Genomic DNA, 26,390 nt, shown 5'->3' on the forward strand with positions numbered 1-26,390 from the left:
GGGGGGGGGGGGGGGGGGGGGGGGGGGGGGGGGGGGGGAGAGAGAGAGAGAGAGAGAGAAGATACAAAACAACAGAACCCAACTTTCCTTTCCTTTTACCTTCTTCTGCGCATAGCCCAATTTCTTGATACCTTAACAACTGGCAGATTGGGCTTTGCAGTGTGCTCTTCTCTAAGTTTCTTTTCATGTGGACAGGTTGTTAGCTCATACTCATCACTGGGAGAATCAACTTGAAGGAAAGGGATTTGTCAGTCCACCTGCATTGGACACATGTGGTGCACTAGATTTCTAAAGTTAAATACCTGTACATCAGTTTTGCATAATAATATCTGATGATTCAGGTTTTCTAAATTATTTGGTATACAATATCAGTCTGAGTTTAGGACTACAAAAATTAAACAATTTGTAATCACAGTGTTTGTTTATGCATATGAAATAGAATGTAATATGGCTGTCAGTTCATGACTATTACAAAGCAGTATTGAATGTTTTTAATATTATGTACATCAACTAGCATGTAAAATCAATTTGATTTTTGTATTATGTCTTTCAAGCAGTTATTTCCCATTTGACATTGTCAAATGCAATATCATACCAGTAGAGGAAAGAAGGAAATGGGTGTCCAGAAAGAACAGGCAGGCAGTGTAGGAGTCTCCTGTGGTCCCATTCACTAACCGGTATTGCAGTTTGGAAGCTGATGAGAGTGTTGGTACCTCAGAGGAATACAATCAGAGTCAAGCTTCTGGCACCACAAGTGGCTTGACTGTATGGAAGTGGAGGTGCTGGTGGGGGGAGAGACAGTGAGAAGAAAAGAGAAGGGACAGTGTGAATAGATGATTCTTCAGTTAGGGGAGCAATCAGGCATTTCTGCAGCCAAAGACGTGACTCCAGCATGGTGTGTTGCCTCCCTGGTGCCAGGGTTAGGATGTCACTGAACAGCTGCAGGGCATCATGAAAGGGAATGGTGATAAGTTGGAGGCCATGGCACATGTTGGTACCAATAATATGGACAAAGTGATGAATAAGATCTTGCATCAAGAATTCAAGGAACTAGGCAGTAGATTAAAAACCAGATGTTCCCAGGGTTGGTGAGTCCAAAACTATATAGGGCATAGGTAAAGGTGAGAGGGGAAAGATTTAAAAGGGATCGAAGGGGTACCTTTTTCATGCAGAGAGTGGGGTGTGTATGGAATGAGCTGCCAAAGGAAGTGGTGAAGGCTGGTACTCTTAAAAACACTTAGAAGGCATTTGGATAGGTATATGATTAGGAAGGGTTTAGAGGTATATTTGCCAAATGCTGGCAAATGGGGCTAGATTAATTTACAATATCTGGTCAGCATGGATGAATTGGACTGAAGGCTGTACAACTCTATGACTCTATCACCTCAATGGTTGTATCTCTGGATTACTCCTGGTGCCATGTGCAAGTGAGTTTAGAAATAGGAAAATAGGACAAATGAATATGTGGCTCAAGAGTTGGTGCAAGAGGCAGAACTTGAGAATTCTGGAACACTGGGACTGTTTTGGGAAGGTGGAATAAGTACAAATGGAATGGTCTATACCTGAGCCCAACATCCTTGCAGGTAGGTTTGCTAATGCTGTTGAGAGGGCTTTAAACAAGTCTGGCAGAGGGAGGGAACTCAGAATATTGATGAAACAGGGACACATCATGCTACAGGAAAGGAAGACAGTCATAGTGAGTTCAGTTACGTTGAGTGTCAAGAGAGTAAGGCAAGGCTGGCAAGCCTTTAATGCTAGGAGTGTAATATAAGACTAACCAGTGAATGGTGTGGATTGACACATGGAAAGATGATATTGTTGCCACCACAGAAATATAGTTGAGGGAAGGGCTAGACTGGCAACTCAACATTCTGGTGGTATAGGATCGTCAATGAGATAGAGGAAGGTGTAAAAAAGGTGGTGGTGTAGCGCTATTAATGAGGGAGTCAATTACTGCAATAAGGAGAGATGATGTCTTGGAAGGGTCCTCAAATGACGTTTTGGGGGTAGAACGTAGGAATGTTCAGGGGGCAGCTATTTTACTGGGAGTGTACTCTAGATCCTCAAAGAGTCAGTGCAAAATAGAGGAGCAATTATGTAGACAGTTCACAGAGATGTGTAAGAGTAATAATTGGGTAATTGTATAAGGGGATTGTCATAGTGTTATGGGTTTAGAGGGGTCAGATTTCTTTAAATGTATCCAGCGCAGTTTTTTGTATCAACATGTAGAAGTCCCAACAAGGGACGGTGCAGTGCTAGATCTGGGGAAAGAAGCCAGACAAGTGCTTGATGTGGCAGTGGGGGAACGTTTAGGCAATAGTGACCACAACATGGCACAGTTCAAATTTGTCAGAGACAAGGAGAAAGATGGCCTGCAAAAGACAGCTGTGAACTGGGGGAAGACAGATTTTTTTCGAATAAAGCAGGATCGGGCCACAGTAGACTGGGAACAGTTCCTTGTGGATAAGTCTACAGCAGAGCAATGGGAGGGACATTCAAAAAGGAGCTGGGGAGAGTACAGGCCCAAAATGTACCCTTTAATGGTAAATGACAGAGCAATAAGTTCAGAGAACCCTGGATATTTAGGACAATTCAGGATTAGATAAAGAAGAACAGTAGGGCTTTTATCAAGTCCAAAGAGCACAATTCAGCTGCAGCCCCAGAGGAATACAAGAAGTGCAGGAGAGAACTTAAGAAAACAATTAGATGAGCAAAAAGGGGCATGATAAAGAACTTGTGAACAGGATTAGGGAGAATCCTAAGCTATTTAATAAATATATTAAAATGAAGAGGTTAACCAGGGGAAGAATAGGGACCATTAGGGACCAAGAGGGCAACTTGTGTGTGAGATTGCAGAAAATATTGGACGGGAGTTGATTGAATCCTTCTCATTAGTCTTCACTCTGGAAAAGGAGAATGCAGGTATGGATTTCAGGAAAAGAGACTGTGTGGAACTTGCACAGTTTGACATAGGAAATGGGGAGGTACTGGGTGGTCTGTCAGGCTGGATGAATCCCCTAGCCTGGTTGGATTGCATTCCAGGCTGCTGTGGAGGTGAGGCAGGAAATGGCAGGGACTCTGACACAAACTTTTAATTCCTCTCTGGTGACAGGGGGATGTGCCAGAGGACTGGAGGGTGGCTAATGTGATTCCACTTATTAAGAGGGGTGGACCAGGCAATTATAGACTAGTGAGTCTCATGTCAGTGGTAGGGAAATTATTGGAGAAGAGTCTGAAGGAGTGAATTAATACTCACTTTCAAAGGCATGGGTTAATTAAGGATAGTCAGCATGGCTTTGTCAAATACATTTGTGATCTTTTGAAAATGTGATCAAATGTGTGGATGAGGGAAGTTCAGTTGATGTTGTTTATATGGATTTTAGGAAAGGTTTTGACAATGTCCTACATGGGAGACTGATTAAAAAGGTTAAACCACCTGGAAATGAGGGAATCCTGGTGAGATGGATCAGAAACTGGCTTAGTAATAGGACATAAAGGTTAAAAATCACACAACACCAGGTTATAGTCCAACAGGTTTAATTGGAAGCACACTAGCTTTCGGAGCGACGCTCCTTCATCAGGTGATAGTGGAGGGCTCGATCATAACACAGAATTTATAGCAAAAATTTACAGTGTGATGTAACTGAAATTATACATTGAAAAATTGATTGTCTGTTAAGCCTTTCATCTGTTAGAATGCAGTGATTGTTTCACTTCTTTCATGTGTAAATCACAAAACCTTCTTTTTAAAAAGTTGCATTCTCGAGTTAGCTGTTAACAATGGTGATAGCTAGACAATATGTTGAAGGTGTTGGCCCCTGAGTTCTCTGTCTATGCCATGATGTTTAGATTGATTCTAATCTAAAACGTGAGATAACAGAGTTTTACATAAATTCATGCAGTTTTTGAGCTCAGAGTTCTCCATGAATGCATGCAGTTTTTGAGCAAAGTACAATGTAACCCTGCAGGTACAAATTCACCCCACAAAATATATGTGTGCATGTGGGTCTTTGTCTGTCTGTGTGTGTGTGTCTGTCTGGGTTGGGGGTTGTACTACGGATTTCTTACAGAAACTCAGCACTCACGGAACACTACGGATTTCTTACAGAAACACAGCACCCACGAACCACTCAAACCGGGAACATTCCTCGTCACAATGGACGTTTCCGCACTCTACACCAGCTTCCCCCATAATGATGGCATTGCGGTAACAGCCACAGTACTCAACACCAACAACTGCCAGTCTCAAACACCATCCTACAACTCATCCGCTTTATCCTTGACCACGACGTCTTCACCTTTGACAACTAGTTCTTCATCCAGACAAATGGAACAGCTACGGGGACCAAATTTGCACCCCAATATGCCAACATTTTTATGCACAGATTCGAACAAGACTTCTTCTCTATGCAGGATCTCCAACCAACATTGTACACCAGGTACACTGACGACATTTTCTTCCTCTGGACCCATGGCGAGGAATCACTGGTAAAACTAAACAGTGACATCAACAAGTTTCATCCCACTATCAAACTCACCATGGACTACTCTCGACTATCTGTTTCATTCTTGGACACATGCGTCTCCATCAAGGATGGACACCTCAGCACCACACTCTACTGCAAACCCACAGACAACCTCACAATGCTACATTTCTCCAGCTTCCACCCAAAACATATTAAAACAGCCATTCCCTATGGACAAGCCCTACGCATACACCGGATCTGCTCAGATGAGGAGGAACATGACGGACACCTGGAAGTACTCAAGGATGCCCTCACAAGAACGGGGTACGATGCCCAACTCATCGTCCGCCAGTTCCGATGTGCCACAGCAAGGAACCGTAATGAACTCCTCAGGAGACAGACACGTGCTGCAACTGACTGTTCAGTATTTCCCAGGAGCTGAAAAATTACGCCATGTTCTTCGTGACCTGCAACACATTATCAATGAGGATGAGCACCTCACTAAGACCTTCCCCACACCTCCACTACTTGCCTTTAAACAACCGCGAAACCTCAAACAGATCATTGTTCGTAGCAAACTGCCCGGCTCTCAGGACAACTCCATACAACCCTGTCACGGTGGACGCTGCAAGACTTGTCAGAGTGTGGACATAGATACCACCATTACACGTGGGGCCACCTCCCACCTTGTACATGGCAGATACTCATGTGACTCAGCCAACATTGTCTATCTTATACGTTGCAGGCAAGGATGCCCGGAGGCATGGTACATTGGGGAAACCGAGCAAAGGCTACGACAACGGATGAATGGGCACCGCACAACAATCAACAGATAGGAAGGTTCCCTCCCAGTTGGGGAACACTTCAATGGTCCAGGACATTCAGCCTCGGACCTTCGGGTGACCATCCTCCAAGGTGGACTTCGGGACAGGCAGCAGCGAAAAGTGGCCGCGCAGAGGCTGATAGCTAAGTTCGGTACCCATAAGGAGGGCCTCAACCGGGACCTTGGGTTCATGTCACATTACAGGTGACCACCATTGCACTATATACACACACAGAGATACTCCTATACACACACGCACACACACACAGACACGCACACAGACACTCACACACACCTTTACAGACACACACACTCATGCATCTCCTCACAGACTTAAGACACTCTGCACTCACTATACACACACACACACACACTTCCTCACACTCACAATCCCCAACGCAAACAGACACACACACACAGACAGACAAAGACCCACATGTACACATATATTTTGTGGGGTGAATTTGTACTTGCAGGGTTACATTGTATTTTGCTCAAAAACTGCATGCATTCATGGAGAACTCTGAGCTCAAAAACTGCATGAATTTATGTAAAACTCTGTTATCTCATGTTTTAGATTAGAATCAATCTAAACATCATGGCATAGACAGAGAACACAGGGGGCTAACACCTTCAACATATTGTCTAGCTATCACCATTGTTAACAGCTAACCCGAGAATGCAACTTTTTAAAAAAAGATTTTGTGATTTACACATGAAAGAAGTGAAACTGTATTCTAACAGATGAAAGACTTAACAGACAATCAATTTTTCAATGTATAATTTTAGTTACATCACACTGTAAATATTTGCTATAAATTCTGTGTTACGATCGAGCCCTCCACTATCACCTTATGAAGTAGCGTTGCTCTGAAAGCTAGTATGCTTCCAATTAAACCTGTTGGACTATAACCTGGTGTTGTGTGAATTTTAACTTTGTACACCCCAGTCCAACACCGGCATCTCCAAATCAGGACATAAAGGGTAATGGTAGAAGGCAGTTTGAGTGACTGGAAACCAGTGTCTAGCACTGTACCACAAGAATCAGTACAGGGACACTTATTGTTTGTTAAATACATAAATAATACAGATGAAAATGTGAGAGGAATATTCAGCAAATTTGCATACAACACTAATTTGGTAGCGTGGTTAATAGAGAAGAAGATGGTTGCATGTTACAGGAAGATTTAGATGGGTTGGTCAGATGAGCAGACAAGTAGCAGATGGTATTTAACCCTGGTAAGTGTGAGGTGATGCACTTTGAAAGAAGAAACACAATGAGGGAGTACTTAATGAATGGCAGGACACTGGATAATAGGATACAAAAAGTAATGGAGAAGGCAGTTTGAGTTACTGGAAGTCAGTTCCAGCACTGTACCACAAGGGTCAGTACAGGGACCCTCTTTAGAGGAGCAGTGGGATCTTGCGGTAATTATTCACAGATCCCTGAAGTCAGCAAAGCATTTGAATAGGATAGTTAAAAGGGCATATGTGACACTTGCTTTCATCAGTTGTGGCACAGAGTACAAGAGAAGAAGGTGGAGTTGTATGGAGCATTGGTCAGCTGGAGTACTGTGTGCAGTTCTGGTCACCTCACTACAGGAAAGATCTAATAACATGAGAGGGAGTACAGAGGAACTTCACCAGGATGTTAGGAGAAAGTGACTCCCTCGTCAGGTCATGCCCGCCCCCCCCCCCACCAGCTGAAACCCCACTCCTGGTACTGTTCCCTGCCACCACAGTAAGTGCAAAACCTCCATCCATGACCCCAAAGGATCCTTCCACATCCATCAGAAATTTACCTGTACCTCTACCAATGTCATCTACACCAGTGTGGTCTCCTTTACATCAGGGAGACAGGACGTCTTCTTGCGGATTGTTTCAGAGAATATCTCTGGGACACCTGCATCCATCAGCCTCACTGCCCCATGGCTGAACACTTCAACTCCCCCCCCCACTCCGTCAAGGACATGCAGGTCCTGGGCCTCCTCCACCATCAAACCGTTACCAACCGATGCCTGGAGGAAGAACGCCTTATATTCTGCCTTGGGACCCTGCAACCACATGGGATAAATGTGGATTTCAACAGCATCCTCATTTCTCCTCCCCCACACATTATCCCAGTCCCAAGCCTCCAACTTGGCACTGACTTCCTGACCCGTCCATCACTGCCCTCTCTGACCACTCACCTTCTCCCTCACTTTCATTCACCTACAGCTACGTCTCGCCAATCCCACCCCCCTCCCATTTGTCTCTCAGCCCCGACCCACAAGCTTCATTCCTGATGCAGGGCTTATGTCCGAAACATTGATTTTCCTGCTCCTCAGATGCTGCCTGACCGGCTGTACTTTTCCAGCAACACACTCTCGACCCTTCACCAGGATGTTGCCTTTGATGGAGAAATTTAGCTATAAGGAGAGTCTAGATGGGCTTGGATTATTCTTTTTACAGCAGAGGAGATGGAGGGGGAACATGATTGAGGTGTATAGGATTATGAAGGGCATGAACAGGGTGAATAGAGAGCAGCTATTCCCCTTGGTTGAGGGGTCAAACACGAGGGAGCATAGATTTAGAGTAAGGAGATTCAGAGGGGATTTGGGAAAAGAACCTTTTCACTCAGTGGATGGTGGGAATCTGGAATGTACTGCCTGAGAAGGTAGTGGAGGCTGGAAACCTTTAAAAATATTTGGATGAGTACTTCAAAAATCATAACATTCAAGGATATGAGACAAGAGAGGAAATTGGGATTAACACAATTTTAGTAGTAGTTATGACTGTGCAGTCTTGATGTTTTTCTGTGCTGTATGGATTTATGAATCTATAAATCACTCTGTTTCTATTACTCTCATCAACCAATTGCTAACATTGAATGAGGTTAAGACAACAAAGATTATTTAGTCTTGTAGTGTAAATTTCAGATTACAGCATTAGAGCATTGCACACTTACAATTTCAAATTACATTTTGTTGAAAAATAAATGCGCCATCTTTAATCAGTACAAGCAAATTATTTATTATCAATTAGTATCGTTACAATTACATATTTTTCTTTGATTATACAGATGGTAAGATGTTTGATGCATATGTCATCTATCCAAGATATGTGAATGAAGGATCTCTTGATAACTGTAATGCAAACCACTTTGCTCTCCACACTTTGCCAGAGACCCTTGAAGAAAAGTATGGCTACAAACTGTTCATTTCTGGCAGAGATGATCTTCCTGGTCAGGGTAAGATGAAGAAATTTAATTCCTTCTATTGTAAATGCTGGTCACTGAACAAAAAGTACTGACTAGTACTTTCTTTTAAAACATCTTCATTTTAATTTTATTTCTGTGTCAGTCCATTGACCAAAAATAAAGATGAAAAACAAAATGTTGATCTAATATAATACTACACAGTATTTATATTATACTAGAGATTTATACAATCATGAAGGGCATAGATAAGGTGAATAGCTAAAGTCTTTTTGCAAGCTAGAGGAATCCAAATCTAGAGGCAATAGGTTTAAGGTGAGAGGAGAAAGCTTTCAGGGGCAACCTTTTCATACGGAAGGTGGTACATGTATGGAATGAGCTTCCAGAGGAAGTGGTGGAGATGGGTACAATTGCAACATTTAAAAGGCATCTGGATGGGTATATGAATAGGAAAGCTTTAGAGGGAAATGGGCCAAATGCAGGCAAATGGGACAAGTTCAGTTTAGGAAACCTGGTTGGCATGGATGAGTCGGACTTAAGGCTCTGTTTCTATGCTGTATGACTCCATGACAGATTGAATTATGGGAAAATGACAATTATTTAAAATTAGATCAGAGAAAGAAGTATAAATTGGATCATCCTCATTAAGACTTATTTACATCTGTTCCATTTTACTCAATTGTTAAATATTTCAAAATTACACATAAGTATCACGTATAAGTAAATGTATAATGAAATGGATTTATTTCATTCTATCTAGCTTTTTGTATGGAGGCAAACAGTGTAACTAGTGTGGAGGGGGTACTGTTCTTTGAGTGTTGCATATGCCTATGTTACTCTGAGCTAATATTATGTAATACTGCAAAGTAAGCTAACTTTCAGGATATTTCAGCACTTCTGGCATGCTGTGTTGTGTAAGCTAGGGAGCGGGAAGGTTGCTCAGTAATAGCAGCTTATAACTAAGACTCTGACACAGGGGTCATCAATGATAATCCTAACCCTACCTGCCCTGTACTACCTCCAACTTCACCATCTCTCTCATTCTCCACATCCAGAATTGGATGCAGCACAGAAATCAACATGTGCTTTAAGAAAAGCAATTAATTTTTGGAGCTTCCTCTGACTTTAATTTTACTGTTTTGGTTACATTGTACAACGTTCACTTGCCATTGTTAATGAATGTCTACTCTGCATTGGAAGGACTTATTGAGCATTGTGTCTAATAAGATGATTAGACCGATGCAAATTTATTCTTAACTATTTTATCATCATTATAATGGAGTTATGTTTCTATTCTATTTATAATATTTCACACTTATTCATACAAATTTTCATCAGCCATTATTTGGTCAGTTCACATATCTTGTCAGCATTATATTGACTCATTAAATTTTACAATGCACTGTAATTTTTTTTATCATCTGCAAATGTAGCTGATTTGTATTAAGTTTCAAAATCCAAATCAATGATGCATGTTAGAAACCATAGTCATCCTAATTCTGAGCTCTGGGACACCCTACTCAGGACTTTCCTTAATGATTGCATCCCGTTAGGTCTAGAACTTGTATGTTTAAGTCACCATGAGCCTAATGCAGAAAAAAGGCATGCAGCTGGTTGAGAAAACACATCATATTCCTAATTTGTTTATACTGACACTGGAAAATAAAAATAGAAGACAATATAAATTTGACATGTTCAAAATCTGTTTGGAGGGAACGGCACATTCCTATCACAATCTTTCTGGTAAATTGCCATCTCTACCAGTAGACATTTCCAGATGAGTATGCTTTCACCTGTTTGAGCTGATAACACCAGAGTCAAAAAGTATGGTGCTGAGAAAGCACAGCAGGTCAGGCAGCATCCGAGGAGCAGGAGAGTTGATTTGTCGGGCATAAGCCCTTTATCAGGAAGGGCTTATGCCCAAAACATCGATTCTCCTGCTCCTCAAATGCTGCCTTACTGCCTGTGCTTTTCCAGTGCCACACTTTTTGACTCTGATCTCCAGTTCTCACTTTCTCCTGTGCTGATAACATGTCAGTTGTTCATTTTGAATGGCAAGGATGAATACATATTTGTCTTTCTAGCTTCCTATGCTTAAACTCGTTCTGTTAAGAGAAACTTGGAAGTATTCATACAAGAAACTCATAAAGTTAGCAGACAGGAATAGTAAGCCTTTCCTTTGCTATATGGAAATTGGAATGCAGAATGGGGAAGTTTTGGTTGAATTGTCTGTGATGTTTTGGCCATTATCTGGAAAAGAATATATTTTGCTTGGAGGCAGTACAGCAAAGCCTTCCTAGATTGCTTCCAGGGATGTGAGAGTTGTCTTAAGTTGTGAGGCTGAGTAAATTGGGTCTGAATTTTCTGGAGTTTGGATAATAGCATGTGATTTCATTGAAAGACGATTCTGAAGGGGCTAGTGAGGGTGTGTACCTTGGTCTCCCTGATGGGGAGTCTAAAGCTTAATGGCACAGCTTTAGGGTAAAGACTCAGTCGTGTAATTAGGACTGAAATGAACAGCAATTTCTTCAATCGGGGGTTCTGCCCCTTTAGAATTTACTGCTCTAGAGGGTTGTGAATGCTCCTTCAGTGAATATATTCCAGACTGAGATTGAATGCGTTTGATCTCTTAAGGCAACACGTGGTAGGGGGAACAGAAATGTGAAGTTGAGGTAGAAAAAAGATCAAGTCATGATTGCATTGAATGATGGAGCAGGTTCAAGGATCTAAAAGATATACTTACCTTCCCATTTCTTATGTTCTTATGATCTCATAAACTTGCAACTACACATGTATGTCCCAGATTTATCTATAATTGCTAAATAAATTTGATTCAATTGACAAGCAACCCAGTTGGTCCAACTTGAGTTTGCTGGCACTTATACACCACATAAACCTCATCTCATCTTTTTAACCTATGCCATCACATTGTTTATTTCCTTCCTTCCTTAAATATATTTCCACTATTCCTTCAACTATACCCTGTGGTACTGCATTTCACATTCTTATCACTAGCTGGGTGATAAATCCTCCATTGGATTTATGCGTGATACGTTTATATTTCTTGCTTTGGACAAATTGACAAGTGGAAACTGAAAGAACTGCAGATGTTGTAAATCAGAAACAAAAACAGAAGTTGCTGGAAAAGCTCAGCATTTCTCGCAGCATCTGAGAAAAGGAATCCCAGTTAAAGTTTCAGCTCCGGTGACCCTTCCTCAGAACGTAATGGGTGTACCAGCCAAGGATTCATGGCATGGCCAAGCAGATCACGTCAGTTTGGGTAAGACTGAAAATTAATTTACCCAACTTCCCTGAATGATTTTTATGTAAGTCCCTGTACCTCTATAGCTGCTCTATCTTTTCAGCTCTGCATCTGCATTCTGGATACAGTAGATTGTGTTTGAGGTTTCAGTGCTGACCACAAATACAGACAGACAGCTCTTTGTTAAACGCAGCTGCCTTTTAAAGGAAGCCCAACAAAAAGATTCTGCAATGAAAAAGTTTGCAAAATGAGCACGTCTCCAGACAGAGGGATCTAGATTAATGGAGGGAGTGCTAAAGACATGAATGGTGCAGGAGAGCCGGAGGGGAGATTGCATGATCTCACATGCTTAGAGGATCCATGACATAACCTGCCCCCGAGGAATACATTAGGCAATTCAATTGCACGACCATTTCTCTATGTCTAATTGATCAATCATTTTTTCTATTTTTAAGGCCACCTATCAGCCTTTTCTAGAGAAGAAGCCTCAACTTATCTTTCCTGGCCGGTCTAACCAATCAGTTTGTGCTATCATCCTTTTGAATTGCTTTTACATTTTGCATGATACTAATTCACAAGAAGGTATCAGCAAAAGGTGAACGAGAGACTGGCAGCAGTCTCTGGTATGTGAGGGTCAGCTGGCATTCTGGTTGAGTCCATGAATGCCAGGGATGTATTGAATGAGTTACTAGATTGTGTTGTATCGTGCAACAAAATAGAGTAGTGACAGGATTGGTATGCTGCACGTCTCTAAGAGATGACAGGAGATATGTTGATGAAGATACAGAAAAGACAGCTCTACAAAGCTTAATTAATTTATTAAGTACTTTAATGAATAACACATGCTTTTAGCTACCAGTGATACCTCAACCACTGTCCTTCACTAACATGGGTTCTGTAACGAAGCCAAACATAGAACCAGAGGGAATATCTACTGGGGAGAGGTGGCAGCTGGCCAAGCTGGAATCTTCTCAATGTCTTCACCATGCCTCCTGACATAGGGTACCTCCTGCAGTGTTATTCTCCTAAGTCCTGCTGAAAATCAAGGATCTCCATGTGCTCTTTCTGCACAGGTCTCTGTGCCAAGTGTAAGCCTTCTTTGGAATTGTCTGTGCACATCACCAGTCCTAAATGGTTCCTCCTTATTTGGTGGAGACAGCAATTACTAATTTCCTCCAATCTTAGTTATTAGCAGACCTGAATGACTCAGTGTAATTCCATTCATATAACAGCCCATTTGCAAAGGCGCATATCAGTTCCTGTTAACTTCAGCCTTATCCAACTTCTCGCCCCACATTTGATTCAAATATTTATCTGAGGATCATTCCTACTGGGTTTGCTATATCCTCCAGGGCACCTTCAGGGAGTGGTGAGCATTACCTCCCTTACACTGATGCATTCTCAACAAAGCAGTACTTCATTTGTTTTATTTGAAATGCCATTTATATCATTGTACTTATCAAAAACACAGTCATAAGTCTGACAACATTACAAAGCAATTTACAATATCTTTCACATTTTCCTTTTGTTCTGTGGCAAATACAATGTTATACGCTTTCCACACCTTGCAAGTTACACAAAATATCAATGCAAATGAATGAATAGTAAGAAACATGATGAATTAGCTACATCTAGATTATTCCTACTCTATAGTAAGCAGCCATTACAAGCCCTCTTCCATATGAGCTATCTTTTTGATATCCAAGACCCATCTCTATTGTCAGTCTTCCCAGTTCTTAACTTTTAACAAACAAAATAAGACTATCACAATTATAGAAAATAGCAGCACAACAATCACGTGAGACACAATTCTGATCCATGAATGGATGTGTGTTCAGTCCTCAATTCCAAATTTTACTCCAGGAACTTGGAGATGCAAGTTTCTATCTGCCTGTTTTGTGTGAGTTTTAATCTCCTTCTCATCCATGGCCCATTTATGGATAATTTCCTTTGCCTCAAAAATGACCTACAGCCAGCCTGCGGTGAAGTGTGGTATAGATGGAAGTTCCGTAGCTATAAACTGCCAAAAATCTTTGTCTGCATCATTTAGGTGGATGGATAGTGTTATGCTTAGTTTCTCAATGGGTTCTGACTTAAACAGAATGGTTAAGTCAGAAGAGATATTGCTGTTTGTCACATTTAGTCCATCTAGGGTACACCATGCCCTTCCTTTTGATATCCTGAGGCACCCATGGCAACATTGAAGGTGTCTCCCACCAAGACATATTAAGAAAAGCTTGTTTGTTCACCAGCAGGATAGACAATAAGCAGTTCTCATAGGAGGCAAATCCACACTGAGTTAGTCCTTCTTCGATCATTTCTTCTGGACATGCCCAGTGGTTTCCCCTTGATGGCACTAGGACAAATTCAGCCCCCTTTGGATCCTTCTAGAACAATAGCATGGGTTGGTGGGTTACCTAATGATATTGAAGTTCCTTTATGGTATTTACACACATTATGAACTCACATTTGTGAGTGTGTCAGATTGCCCCCATGCTGGAGTATAACAAGCACCACACCAATGTTGAGCTGACCTTATTATCATCACAGGTGCTTAAGACCTGGTTTCAGAGTGAGGCTTCTGAGTTGATTTGGTGCATCTCCTCTACCACCCATACTCTCAAATGCTCCTCTGACACCTATTCTGGAACTCTATGAGCATCTAATAATCAACATATTTGTGCTTAATGTAGACAGGAGCCAGCTAAAATATGAACAATTGTGCTTTATTACTGCATGTTGCCTCGTGAGCCACCTTGCCTATAATCTAGTTGTCAGTCTTCCCAGTTCTTAACTTTTAACAAACATCTTGAAGGCGTCTCAACATTTTGATGGTGCTCAGGGCTACCTGTGCTGCTTGCAATCCAATCCTACCCGTCTTTTCTTGATCCTGGTAGTCCTGGCCAACTATTATCCTCATCTTTTCCTGGAGGGAATTTAACAGAGCCTCTAATTCTGCTATGTCAAGGGTTTCAAAAGTTGTTACACCTGACACATAGCCTAGTCCTGCTAACTTTATCAATCCTCTCTTCCTCCTTTTTCTTTCTGATATAAATTCACCATGATTAAGTTGTCTCCAATGTTGTTCTATTGCACCAAGACAACACCTGTATATCCACCAGGCTAAACGCTACCTGTAAGTCTCCATATCCTGGTATGAGATTAATTATCTCTTCTGCTTCTTCTAATACTAACCCTACTCCCCTTGTACCTCTCTGAGATCTGCTACACTGTGGCTCTGAGGTAGTTCCAGGCAGTCGCACTAGGTGATAGTTAGTGGGCTATCTCTGTACAATATACAAGTATCTGGCCCTAAGCAAATTGTCCCCATCCTTTTTGGATACATTTGGCTTTGTGTTAAGTGTGGGCTTAAACTCTACTCTAAACCACTCAACTGAGCTGTTAAATACTTAGGTTTTCAATCCTTGAGGCTTACTCTTGTCTCAGACCATGTAAAAGGTATCACCATCTTTTAGTCTGACAGAGCCATTGCCTGAAGAAAGGAGTGGATCCCAAAACTTGATAGAAAGACTCACATCTCGTCCCAACACATGACATTTGTTTGAACACTTAAGTTTTTATGTTTGCACTCAACAATCGCCATCCCTTTCCTTCCACAATACAAGTCCGTCAGCTGCCTGTTCCCAAGATTCCATGGTTACACTAATCGCAATTCCAAGGAAGATGACTATGACAATTGATTCTCCCATGTTTGTCTCTTCCTTTATTTTACCGCGTTGTCTTAGTTTCCTGCAAAACAAGCATAGTTTCTGCTCTTGCTTACAGTTTATTCGATGTTTGTTATTCTATTTAGAGCACTAATCTCCTCGCCCCATCAGCCAATTTATGTACATCAAGGGTTGCTTCTAGCCTTCCATTCCTTCCCCTCACCCATTTTGGATGAGGCATAGAACTTTTATCCATTATGTTCCCCTTTTTCTTTTCCCTTCATTTTCATTTGCATTGGTGAGCCTGAAGGGTCCATCTGAATCTTAAGGGGGTTGGGAGATAACAGTGCACTTGCCGGATATACATTTTGTTCAGGTTGCTCTGTTCCCACGATGCCATGTTTTACGTTCCGAAACCAGTCCAACTCTAAGTTTCCTAATTCTGGGGCATCACATTCTTCCAACGTCATGTGTAAATGATGATAATTATCCTGTCCCCTACAAATGTTTGTAGCTGGTTAATATGATACTAGCCACTCTTGTTAGGCATTGTTAGTACTTGTATACTGATGAACTTGGTTTATCTATCACTTCATATGGTCCTGCAAAGCGAGGGGTCAGGAAGAATGTTGTTTGATGTATAGGCATCAGTACCTGTAGAGAAGGTGTTGCTGGAAGAGCAGGAATTTTGCCCGAACCATCGAGTTTCCTGCTCCCCAGATGCTACCTGACCTGCTGTGCTTTTCCAGCACCACACTCTCGACTCTAATCTCCAGCACCTGCAGTCGTCATTACCTGTTGCCCCACCTGCACCTCTTTTGGCTTTGCCTTGGAGTCAAAGTAGGCCTTACTTTGTTGTTTCTTCCTTCCAAGATAATTTGAGACCATATAATCTGCTTTATCTCACACCCTCAATGCGCTGTTGTACTTATTTTTCATTATTCCTTTTATTTCTAGCTCAGATAAGTCTAATCTTAGCAGTGGCTCCAAGCCACACATCTCTCAACCTGTCATCAACCTATAAGGGGTAAATCCTGTCCAGGAAGCTACAGTGCTTTTTATTATCATCCAGACAAAAGGAAGCACCATTAATCAAGTGGCCTGGTGCTGCTGCACCATTTTGGCCAACAAACTTCAAAGTTTGTTTCATCCTTTCGACTATCCCACTGGATTGGGGCCTATAGGGTATGTGGAAACATTGTTTTATCCCTACCAGTGTCATGCCATTCTACATCACCTGAACTGTAAAATACACCCCTTGATCTGATTCAATACTCCTTGGTAAACCATAACGAGTAAAAGATTTTTGTAACAGGGATCTTCACTGCAATCTTAACAGTATTGATTCGAGTGGGAAACACCTCTTGCGATTTGGTGAAGGTATCTACTCTCACCAGGATATACTTATAACTTTCTGTAGTTGGGGGTAAGGGACAAGCAAAGCCAGTTTGTAGATTTGTCCAGGGCCCCTCTACTAGCCTTGTGTATCTAAGGACTCTGTTCTTCACATTTTTGTCAGGGTTGTTTTGGGAACATATCAGACAATTTTTCACATAATATTCCACGTCTCCTTTCACCATGGCCACTAATATACCTCCTTCAAACTCTCCAAGGTGCTTTCCAACTCTTGGCATCCATATATGTCATGATACCAATAAATCATCTGATCCCTTTCTCTTTCTGGTTCTACAAATTTCTCTTTACACAGTACCACACCCTCTTTTATGTGTCGGCCTTTTTGAACCTTATATTCCTCTGACTCCTTCCCTCCCAATTCTTTTTATAATTCTTTATCTTTTCTTTGTTCTCCTGCTAAGTCAATTGAGGCCATTTCTTTCACTTTCTTTCCCTGTTTCCTTGATTTACAGCTGCCATTCTTCTCCAGTTATTATCCTTTTTTTGGATGATTCATCTGCCATTCTATTTCATTCTGGTGATAACTTAGAATAAGCTTTTACTTTCATCACTCCATGTTCTTGCCCTTTCACCATTTCAAAGGTGTACCTCAGCCATGAGGTGGATGGTAGGACCTCCCCATATGCTGACACAAGGCCTTTTGCCTCCTACAGGGGTACAGTATTGCATCAGATTGTTGCACACGCACATGCTATCTGAAGAGACAGTTGATTCTGGAGGGGGAGTTTATTTGGGTGGTTCACGATATTTGCCACTGCTGCCAACTCAGCTGCTTGAGCATTCATAGCAGCTTGAGGGCTATACTATACTATTGACTTCTTGTTCTTGTTCATCTTCCATATAGATACCACGACCAGTTCTCCATTCTCCATCCTGATGACCAGCCATCAACAAAGGGTGATTTGGCATTCCCTTGCTGTTCTCCTATTTCTGTCTCTATCTGTCTCTTGTTTTGAGTACTCCCTTCTTTTTGTTTTGACACAAATGGCCTCTTGGAATCATTTGGTATCACCATCTGATACTCATGGGGTGTCCCTGGTAAATTAAATTATCTGTTAACATGGTAGTATTTTTAACCATTTTTACCTCTTGTGTTTCTCCCCTGTAATAACAGTGTCCATATGGCGATTCTGTTTTGGCTCACTGTGTCAGCATTAGTACGTCCATCCAGCAGCATCTGATTGGGTGTATCTTCTGTCAAGATTGTCAACAGGTTCAACCCTACAATGTAGGTAAAATGTTATAGAGTCATAGAGATGTACAGCATGGAAACAGACCCTTCGGTCCAACGTGTCCATGCCGACCAGATATCCCAATCCAATCTAGCCCCACCTGCCAGCACCTGGCCCATATCCCTCCAAACCTTTCCTGTTCATATACCCATCCAAATGCCTCTTAAATGTTGCAATTGTACCAGCCTCCACTTTTATATCTTTCCCCTCTCACCCTAAACCTATGCCCTCTAGTTCTGGACTCCCTGACCCCAGGGAAAAGACTTTGTCTATTTATCCTATCCATGCCCCTCATAATTTTGTAAACCTGTATAAGGTCACCCCTCAGCCTCCGACGCTCCAGGGAAAGCAGCCCCAGCCTGTTTAGCCTCTTCCTGTAGCTCAGATCCTCCAACCCTGGCAACATCCTTGTAAATCTTTTCTGAACCCTTTTGTACCGCCCATAACACGAGCAGGAAGTGCCTTTCACATGCCATGGTCTACTGGCATGAGTATGCATGAGACATAGGCCACTGGTCTCACTGACCATGCGCGTTTTGCAATAATACTGGCAATATTATGAACCCGGTTGCAGCCACCTCCACGGAGGTTGGTTCCGCTGGATTTGGGGTTTTTATGGCAGGAGCACATGTCAAGCCCTGTTCAAAGCTGCTATTGCTTGCCTGTGTTCTGCCTTCCATTCCCATGGGGCATTTTTCTTTAGTAACATCATTAGTGGTAAAAGCGAATATGGTCTCTAAAATACCCAGTCAAGCCCAAAAACGATCTTAATCCCAGCACATCTGTGGGAATGTGAAGTCTAATCACTGTTTCAATTCTTTGTTTGTCTATCTTCTCTTTCTCCTGGTGTTAACACCACTCCAGAAGTAATTCATTCTCTGCTTTTTCATTATTTCAGCCTTTATCGGATTCACTTTTAACCTGAGCTCCTTTAGCAATTGCAGTGATTCATTCAGGAACTGATATTGATCCTGTTTGCTGAAGCAAATCATTAACATCCTGTACCTGGGAGTCTGGCCGAGAAAAATCCCACAACCCATTGCTGAACCATTGATGAAATATTAACAGAGAATTGTGAAATCCCTGTGTCAAAGCTGTCCACGTATATTGTTGTCCCTAAAAGGTAAATGCAAATTTATACTGACACTCCTTGGACAAGGGGATTGCCCAAAATCCAATACTTATATCTAGCACCATAAACCACTGTGCAGATTCCCTCTATTTAATTGTCGTTTCTGGGGTGGTAGCCACTGTGTTAGCTTATTTCATTCTCAATAATCAATCATCAGTTACCAACTCCCATCTGGTTAGTTTACCGCTCCAATAGGTGAATCATTCATGGAGGCAATGGTCCTTTACATGCCTTATGCTACCAGGCTTTGTACTATCTTTTCCATATTAGCTTCCAGCTGCTTGGGGAATCCCATACCGCTTTTGGGGCTTGGATTTTGGCCCAAATGCACATCTCTCCTTGCATCTGTCCACAGTCAAGCTTATGTTTGGCAAACTCTTCCTGGTTTTGTCCAATAATTCCTTACACTATCTGGTCCTCACTCATGTCAGTAGAACTGATCCACATTTCTCCCACCATGCACTCTCTCTCTCCCTGCGCAGTCCTGCAGGGATATCAATAAAATACTGCTCCCGACTTATTTCTGGCATTTGCCATATCATACATTTCACTGGATCAAAGTAGAGTCCTGCTCTGGCCAGGATATGCTCTTGATTTGCTGGAAGGTTTATTAATACTGTTGGAAACATCAACTATACCTCTCTTATATGTGTTTTTAAAGGGCTAGTCATTTGTCCTACTTGAGATTGACCTGCAAAGCTATTTATAATGGATGTGTTCAGGTGTGGGTTGGGGTACAATCCATTTGTTGCCTCAGTTGGTTGCACATTGTCCTGTGGCACAGACTGGGGTCCCTCTAGTCGTAAGGATTGGACCTGCACCTGATTCATCCTTCCCCTTGGGGATTTGGACAATGTCTGGCATAATGCTGTTCTTCATTGCAATTGAAACATTTCCATGAGCCTCCTGGGGTCTGGCTGCTCCCTATGGCCACACGTCAGCCTTGTTGTCCACGCCCACATCCCCTTCCTCTCAGTTCTTATCCAAGATGTCGGCGGAGTAGAGCCCCTGAGCTGGGGTTTGTCTGCTCTGACCGCTTTTCTTTTTTTCTTCCATTTTTTCTTTTTTTTAGACTTTCTCTCTACTTACCTTCTGGACAGAGCCGGTCATGGACTTAGCAGCTGGGGGTCCAGAGCAGGGACTTTGCCAGTTGGGCACGAGGTGTTCAGGGTGCTCAGGCCAAACTCTGGTGGCATTGTGAAAGTGGCTGGGGCCTGGAGGGGCACCATGGCAGGATTGTGGCAGCCTGTGGCAATGCGGCTGGTTAGTCTGGATGGCAGTCAGTGGTGAGATGGCACTACAGAGGCACAGAGATTGAGAGATTGAGCCCAGCACGGGACAGAATTCGAGGCCTCCTGGGGAAGGCCAGCAAGTATTGACTGCAGGCCCATGCCTAAAGAAGGACCGCAATTTGGAACTTCTAACTTTATTTCTTATTTACTACTTTATACTTGCAAGGACTATAATGTTGAACTTTTAACTTATTTCTTCATTTTTCTACTCTTTACCTAAGATTTTGTGGCTAGGTACCTCGTTCCTTGGTGTTGTGAATGGTGACATAGTAAACTTTTCACTGTACTCCAGTATTCCCTGAGCTTGAGTACACGTGGCAATAAAACCTAATTATAGTTCTAATATGAGAGGGTGATGGTGGTCCCCTTGGAACTGATCCCTTTCCTTCATTTCTCCTTGTTGCCCTTTGATCCCTAAGCGATGCCATTTATCCTCCCTTAGATTTATATCCTCTTGTCTCCTTCTCCCAAGCTCTGACTATTTTCCCCAATTCCCAGGCCTCAGTGTGAGTACTGTCAGAGCAGTCAAACATGTCATGTGCCTTTCATGACTTCTCTGTCCCATGAAACACCACTATATGGACCCACCGATTGTCAAAATGTGCAGCCAAGTCTAGCCCGGGGCCATATATGCTGCAGAACATTACCCACATCCTTGTTGGATGCTCCTTCTTCCTCTGTGTGCAATTATTTAGGGTTTTCACTGGGGCCCCTCTATTAATTCCAATGGCTGTCAGTACAACCTCCCTTAACTCATCTGATGGACCGCCTCCTGCATTTTGTAGCTTGGGCAAAGCTGAATGTATAGTGGGAGGGGGACACATCAGGATTAGCTTTTCCTCCAACTTATTATCTAACCAGTGTCTGGTTTGCTGCTTGGGGATAACTTGGAAAAGCTCCCAGGGGCCATGTGAGGCTGACAATCCCCTTTCCACTTGGCTATATCTCTTAGCTGTTGAACATTATAAAGGGTGGGCTATGTGAGGTCAGGAGGCACTGTGCAATGGCCTCCTGGTGCTGCTGGCTGTTTTCTCCTCATGATCGTGGGGGTCCATAGGAGCTTTGGGTCCTGCTTTCCATATCTGGCCAATTCATCTGCAAGCCCTTCCCATCACCATCTTGCTCCCATCCCTCCTCAAAGGGTGAGTTTGTAAATGCTGATAGAGAAGTTATAGAGCCAGATATTAGCACAAAGAGGAATAATCTGTGTTCTAGTTTCCTCTTCACTTTTCTCCTTTCCCCTTATCAATTGCTCACACTGCATCTGATAATGGTTGCTATACTTGAGATCTGTGTCTCTCTGGCTTTGTAAATTCTTGACCTTCTCAGTCAGTCTCTGCATCTCTTTAATCTCAGCCATCTCTGTTCATAGCTTCAGCTCTTGCTGCTGCTTTATTACTCAGTCTTCCAACATACAGCCTACAGCTACGGCTTTCTTCACATTTTTAAAGTTCTTTTTGCACAAACTATCTTTTGCTGTACTCCATGCATTTGCATTCCTGTATCAGTCACACCTAATACATTCATGGTACTTCGGCCATTTTCCAGCCACATACTATTGGTGAAATCCTCCTAAGTCAGAGTGCCCTGATCCAACATTTTCTTTTAGTGCTAACTTCTCTAGTGTATCTGCTGTTATTTTTATTTACACCCACGTATTCCAGCGGGATGTTGGAAAATTCAGAGGTTACTAGGTCCGGTGTCAGAGTAACTTAAAGCTACTTCTTATTGATGCCCACCCAGGGATGCCAAATTCCATTGCCCGTCTCTGAGAGACAAAAGTATATACACAGATGAAAATGCAGTGGGAGACACTTAGAGTTCGATAAAACTCAATTAATTTATCAAGTACTTAAAATGAATAACACACAGTTTTAACCAATAGAGATAACTCAATCACTGTCTTCCACTACCCTGGGTTCTGTAACAAACCCCAAACATTATTATCTGGAAAAGTTGGTGCCTGGTCAAGCTGGAACTCCTCTTGATGCCTTTACCATGTATCCCAACATGGGGTACATCCTGCAAAGTCATTCTTCAAAGTTCTGCTGAAAATCAAGGATTTTCTTATACGCAGGTCTCTTTGCCAAGTGTCTGCCTTATTTGGAGTTATTGGTGCACGTAACCAATCTTTAATTGGAAGAGACAGCAGTTACTGATTTCCTGCCATCTTAGCTCTTTGCTGACCTGAATAATACAGTGCAACTCCACTCACATAACAGTCCACTGTAAAGCCTCTTATCAGTTCCCTTTATCTTCAGCCTTATCCAACAGGCAGGTGATGTCATATGCAGATCCATCAATTCACATTGATCACTTCATGAAATTACTGGACATATTTTCACATTGCTGTCAGGTTCTTGGTTCCAGAATCTGTTTGTTAACTTTCCTGGTTGTCTGTTCTTGATCTCTTCTCACTGTGTTAGTTCTCCAGGGTCTCCTTCCACATTGTCCTATACAAGCATGGTGTATCTCCTCCTGCTCACGTCCACCATTAAAAGCTCAAGAACTGCATTCCATGTCCCTGGAGCTTTCTCCCCATACATTGTATGAAATTGCAGCAAAAATAGAGTATAAGAATTAAGAGCAGGAGTAGGCCGTCCGGCCCTTCAAGCCTGCTCCACCACTCAATAAGATCATGGCTGATCTTTTCGTGGACTCAGCTCCACTTACCCGCATTTTCACCATATCCCTTAATTCCTTTATTTTTCAAAAAAGTATCTAACTTAACTTTAAAAGTGATTGCTGAAGTAGCATCAACTACTTCTGTGGGCAAGGAATAACATAGATTAACAACTCTCTGGGTGAAGAAGTTTCTTCTCAGTTCAGTTCCAAACCTACTTCCTCTAATCTTGAGGCCATGCACTCTTGTCCTAGACTCATGTACCAGTGGAAACATCCTATCTATTTCTGTTTTTTCGATTCCCTTCATAATTTTATATGTATCTATAAGCCACTATACGTATAAATATTTCTATAAATATTCTTCTGAATATTTGGCAAATGTCTCCAGTAATTCAGTGCCGCTTCCCTTCAAGAGGGAAACATGGAATTGAGACTGCAGGACTGTTTAACAGCAGCAGCCAAACTAGACATTGTGGTACGATAACAAATATTGAGCACGTGTGTTATCAAATGCCTATTTTAAGAGAGCACTTAGAAGTCAAAACATTTCCATTGGGGATTGGACATGGGCGATTACAACTGTGTGTAGTCTGTGCTTATCTGTCTGAATTTTGTACAGAAAAGCAGACAGAAGCAAGCCACAATGTGGGTGGCACAGTGGCTCAGTGGTTAGCACTGCTGCCTCAGCGTCAGGGACCCAGGTTCAATTTCACCCTCTGCAGCGTTTTCACATTTTCCCCATATCTGCGTGGGTTTCCTCACAGTGCATTATTTTGCAATCTAGGAGAACTACTGAACACAAACTTTCAGGCTATGTAATATGATGTCCCACAAAGTTTTAGCAATGATCACCTCCTGGCTCATGTTACTCAAAAATTAATTGTGTATTTATTTATTTTTTTCTCTCAGTCCAAAAGTGCACAGTTTAGGTGGATTAGCCATGACAAATGCAGGGGTAAGGTGGTGATGGGGGGTGGGGAGGGGGGGGGGGGGGGGGGGTCAGTGTGGACCTGATAGGTCAGAATACTTGCTTCCACACTGTAGGGCTTCTATGATTATTGGAATCAATTTCCTCCCCAATGGTTTTTTGGTGCCTCTCTATAAATCTTTGCAGAACAAATGTTAATAAGAAAATATCTGAAATAGGTGTTATGCCTGGTTTATATTTACAGCCGAGGTTGAAGTTATTGAAGCAAACATAAGGAACAGCAGAAGGTTGATAATCATTTTGGCTCAGAAGCCTTTGACTAGTGACCAAGCATACTGTGGATTTGAACAGCAGATTGGATTATATAAGGCTTTAATCCAGAATGAAATAAAAGTCATTCTAATTGAATTGGAGAAAGGTGATTACTTGAATCACTTTCCAGAATCCATAAGACACATCATTCAAAGATATGGTACTATTAAATGGAAACCAGATAGAAGAAGCAAACTGAACAGCTCTTATTCAAGGTTTTGGAAACAAGTGAGGTACAAAATGCCATTGAGAAGCAAGTCTTCTATGTCTGCTGTGTACAACTCACAAATAAAATTCAAGCTGAGTGACAGGCAATTACTCGGAAAAGAACAAACTTGAACCTCTCCTCGTTGACCTAATGTACTTCTGCCAAGCTGGAAAAGAGATACTGGCATTACATAGCATTTCGAAATGACAAGACAACATAAAAATTGACTTTGATATTTTTCTTGCTTTAGATAGAGAATTTATGTAATATTTCAGTGCCTATTAAAGTCCCCTTTTAAATGAGTTTTATTCAGACATTTATTACTGTTAAATGTGTAAAGGTTTATTTTCTATGTAAGGATCCCTGGCGTGAAAATTTACTCACCAGAAGCAGATATTGGACTCTCATGTGAACACAGCTCTTTATTTTGCAATTTAGGAGAATTACCAAACACAAAATTTTAGCAATAATCAGTGCTTATTGCATGTTATTCAAAAATTAGTTGTGCATTCATGTTTTTTTAATCTGTTAAGTCTGTTCTTTTGATGTACTCATTGATGAATTAAAATTATGTGAAATAAATCATAGCAGATGGTGAATAATTTTGGAAAAGGTGTTGTTTGAGTATCTTCCTCTGCAATGTCTCCCTGCTTCAGATATCAGTTGACAGGATTGACTCTCAGTTTCTGATTGACAAACAGATGCAAATCAATTTTGTCCGTCTGTGGAGAGACTGTAGTAGATATACTTCTCAGGTACAAATAAAAGCAAAGTACTGCAGATGCTGGAGATCTGAAATAAAAACAAAACTTTCTGGAGAAACTCAGCAGGTCTGGCAGCATCTGTGGAGAAAAATAAAGCCAATGTTGAGTCCAATATCTTCTTTGGAACTGAACAACAGAATGCTATTCTTCTGACAAAGGATCATATTGGACTTGAAACATTATCTTCAATTCTCTTTTCATAGACACTGCCAGACCTGTTGAGTTTCTCCAGCGCCTTCTGTTTCAACTTACTTACAAAATGTGTAGCTTTAGTTTCAGAGGTGGGATGTTGTCAGAAGTAGGCATTTAACAATTTAAAGCACAAATATAAGGTAGACAATCACAAAAAATGTGACAATTTACATTATTCTAAACTCTTTGGAAAGGGAATTTTGCCAGAGGGCTAGAGGCTGATAGATCTGTCACAGCTCTAGAAAACGAAAGACTCATGACAGATCAGTTAATCTTACTTCAATTGTTGGTAAAATACGAAATCTAAAATTTCTGTGGACACCTCACCAGAAAGGAATCTTGCACAAGACCACTGCAGTTGGGCGATATCAAAGTCACAAAGCTATAACACTCTGCACCTGTGGTTTCTCACCATTACCCTTGTAAAACCTACCACAGGGATTTATAACATGAAATAATTCAAAAGCATTTGCAGACATGAAGAAATCAAGCTAGTCAGCATGATTTTCTAAATGACAGGTGGTACTAGAACAACTGTTAGAAGTTCCAGAATGAAATAACTGGAAAATGAAAGGACCAGCTGTGGATGTGATTTACATGTTTCTACAAAAGCCACATGGTAAGATACTACTAACAGGGTGCTAGCAAGGTGCTAGATCAGTCCTCAGCAGACGCCTCACCTTCATTCCCCTACGCTCTCGGATTAATGAGTTCAACACACGGCGTGACATCGAACAATTCTTCCGCCGCCTTTGCCTCGCGCCTACTTCTTTAACCAAGACTCTCGCCCACCCTCTGACGACCCCTTCTCACGCCTCCAACACACCCCATCCACCTGGACACCCCGTGCTGGCCTCCTACCTGCCCTCGACCT

At 41.9% G+C, this 26,390-nt stretch overlaps 1 protein-coding gene across 4 annotated transcripts in view; it reads left to right on the forward strand.

Annotated features, from left to right (window-relative positions):
- The window catches only part of LOC122550649 (interleukin-1 receptor type 1-like), a 63,031-nt gene extending 37,924 nt beyond the window's left edge, over positions 1-25,107 (forward strand). For 3 of the 4 annotated variants that reach the window (XM_043691720.1, XM_043691719.1, XM_043691721.1), the window contains 2 exons: positions 8,351-8,518; positions 24,285-25,107. In XM_043691720.1, coding sequence (XP_043547655.1) covers positions 8,351-8,518; positions 24,285-24,691 — 575 coding nt within the window. In that variant the 3' untranslated portion in view covers positions 24,692-25,107. Of the gene's footprint in view, positions 1-4,108; positions 4,266-8,350; positions 8,519-24,284 lie in introns of those variants that run through there. The other variant, XM_043691722.1, reaches the window with a different exon arrangement.
- The last annotated feature ends 1,283 nt before the right edge of the window (positions 25,108-26,390 follow it).

The sequence above is a fragment of the Chiloscyllium plagiosum genome, chromosome 6 (genome assembly GCF_004010195.1).
Source record: "Chiloscyllium plagiosum isolate BGI_BamShark_2017 chromosome 6, ASM401019v2, whole genome shotgun sequence".
Classification (NCBI taxonomy): Eukaryota; Metazoa; Chordata; class Chondrichthyes; order Orectolobiformes; family Hemiscylliidae; genus Chiloscyllium; species Chiloscyllium plagiosum.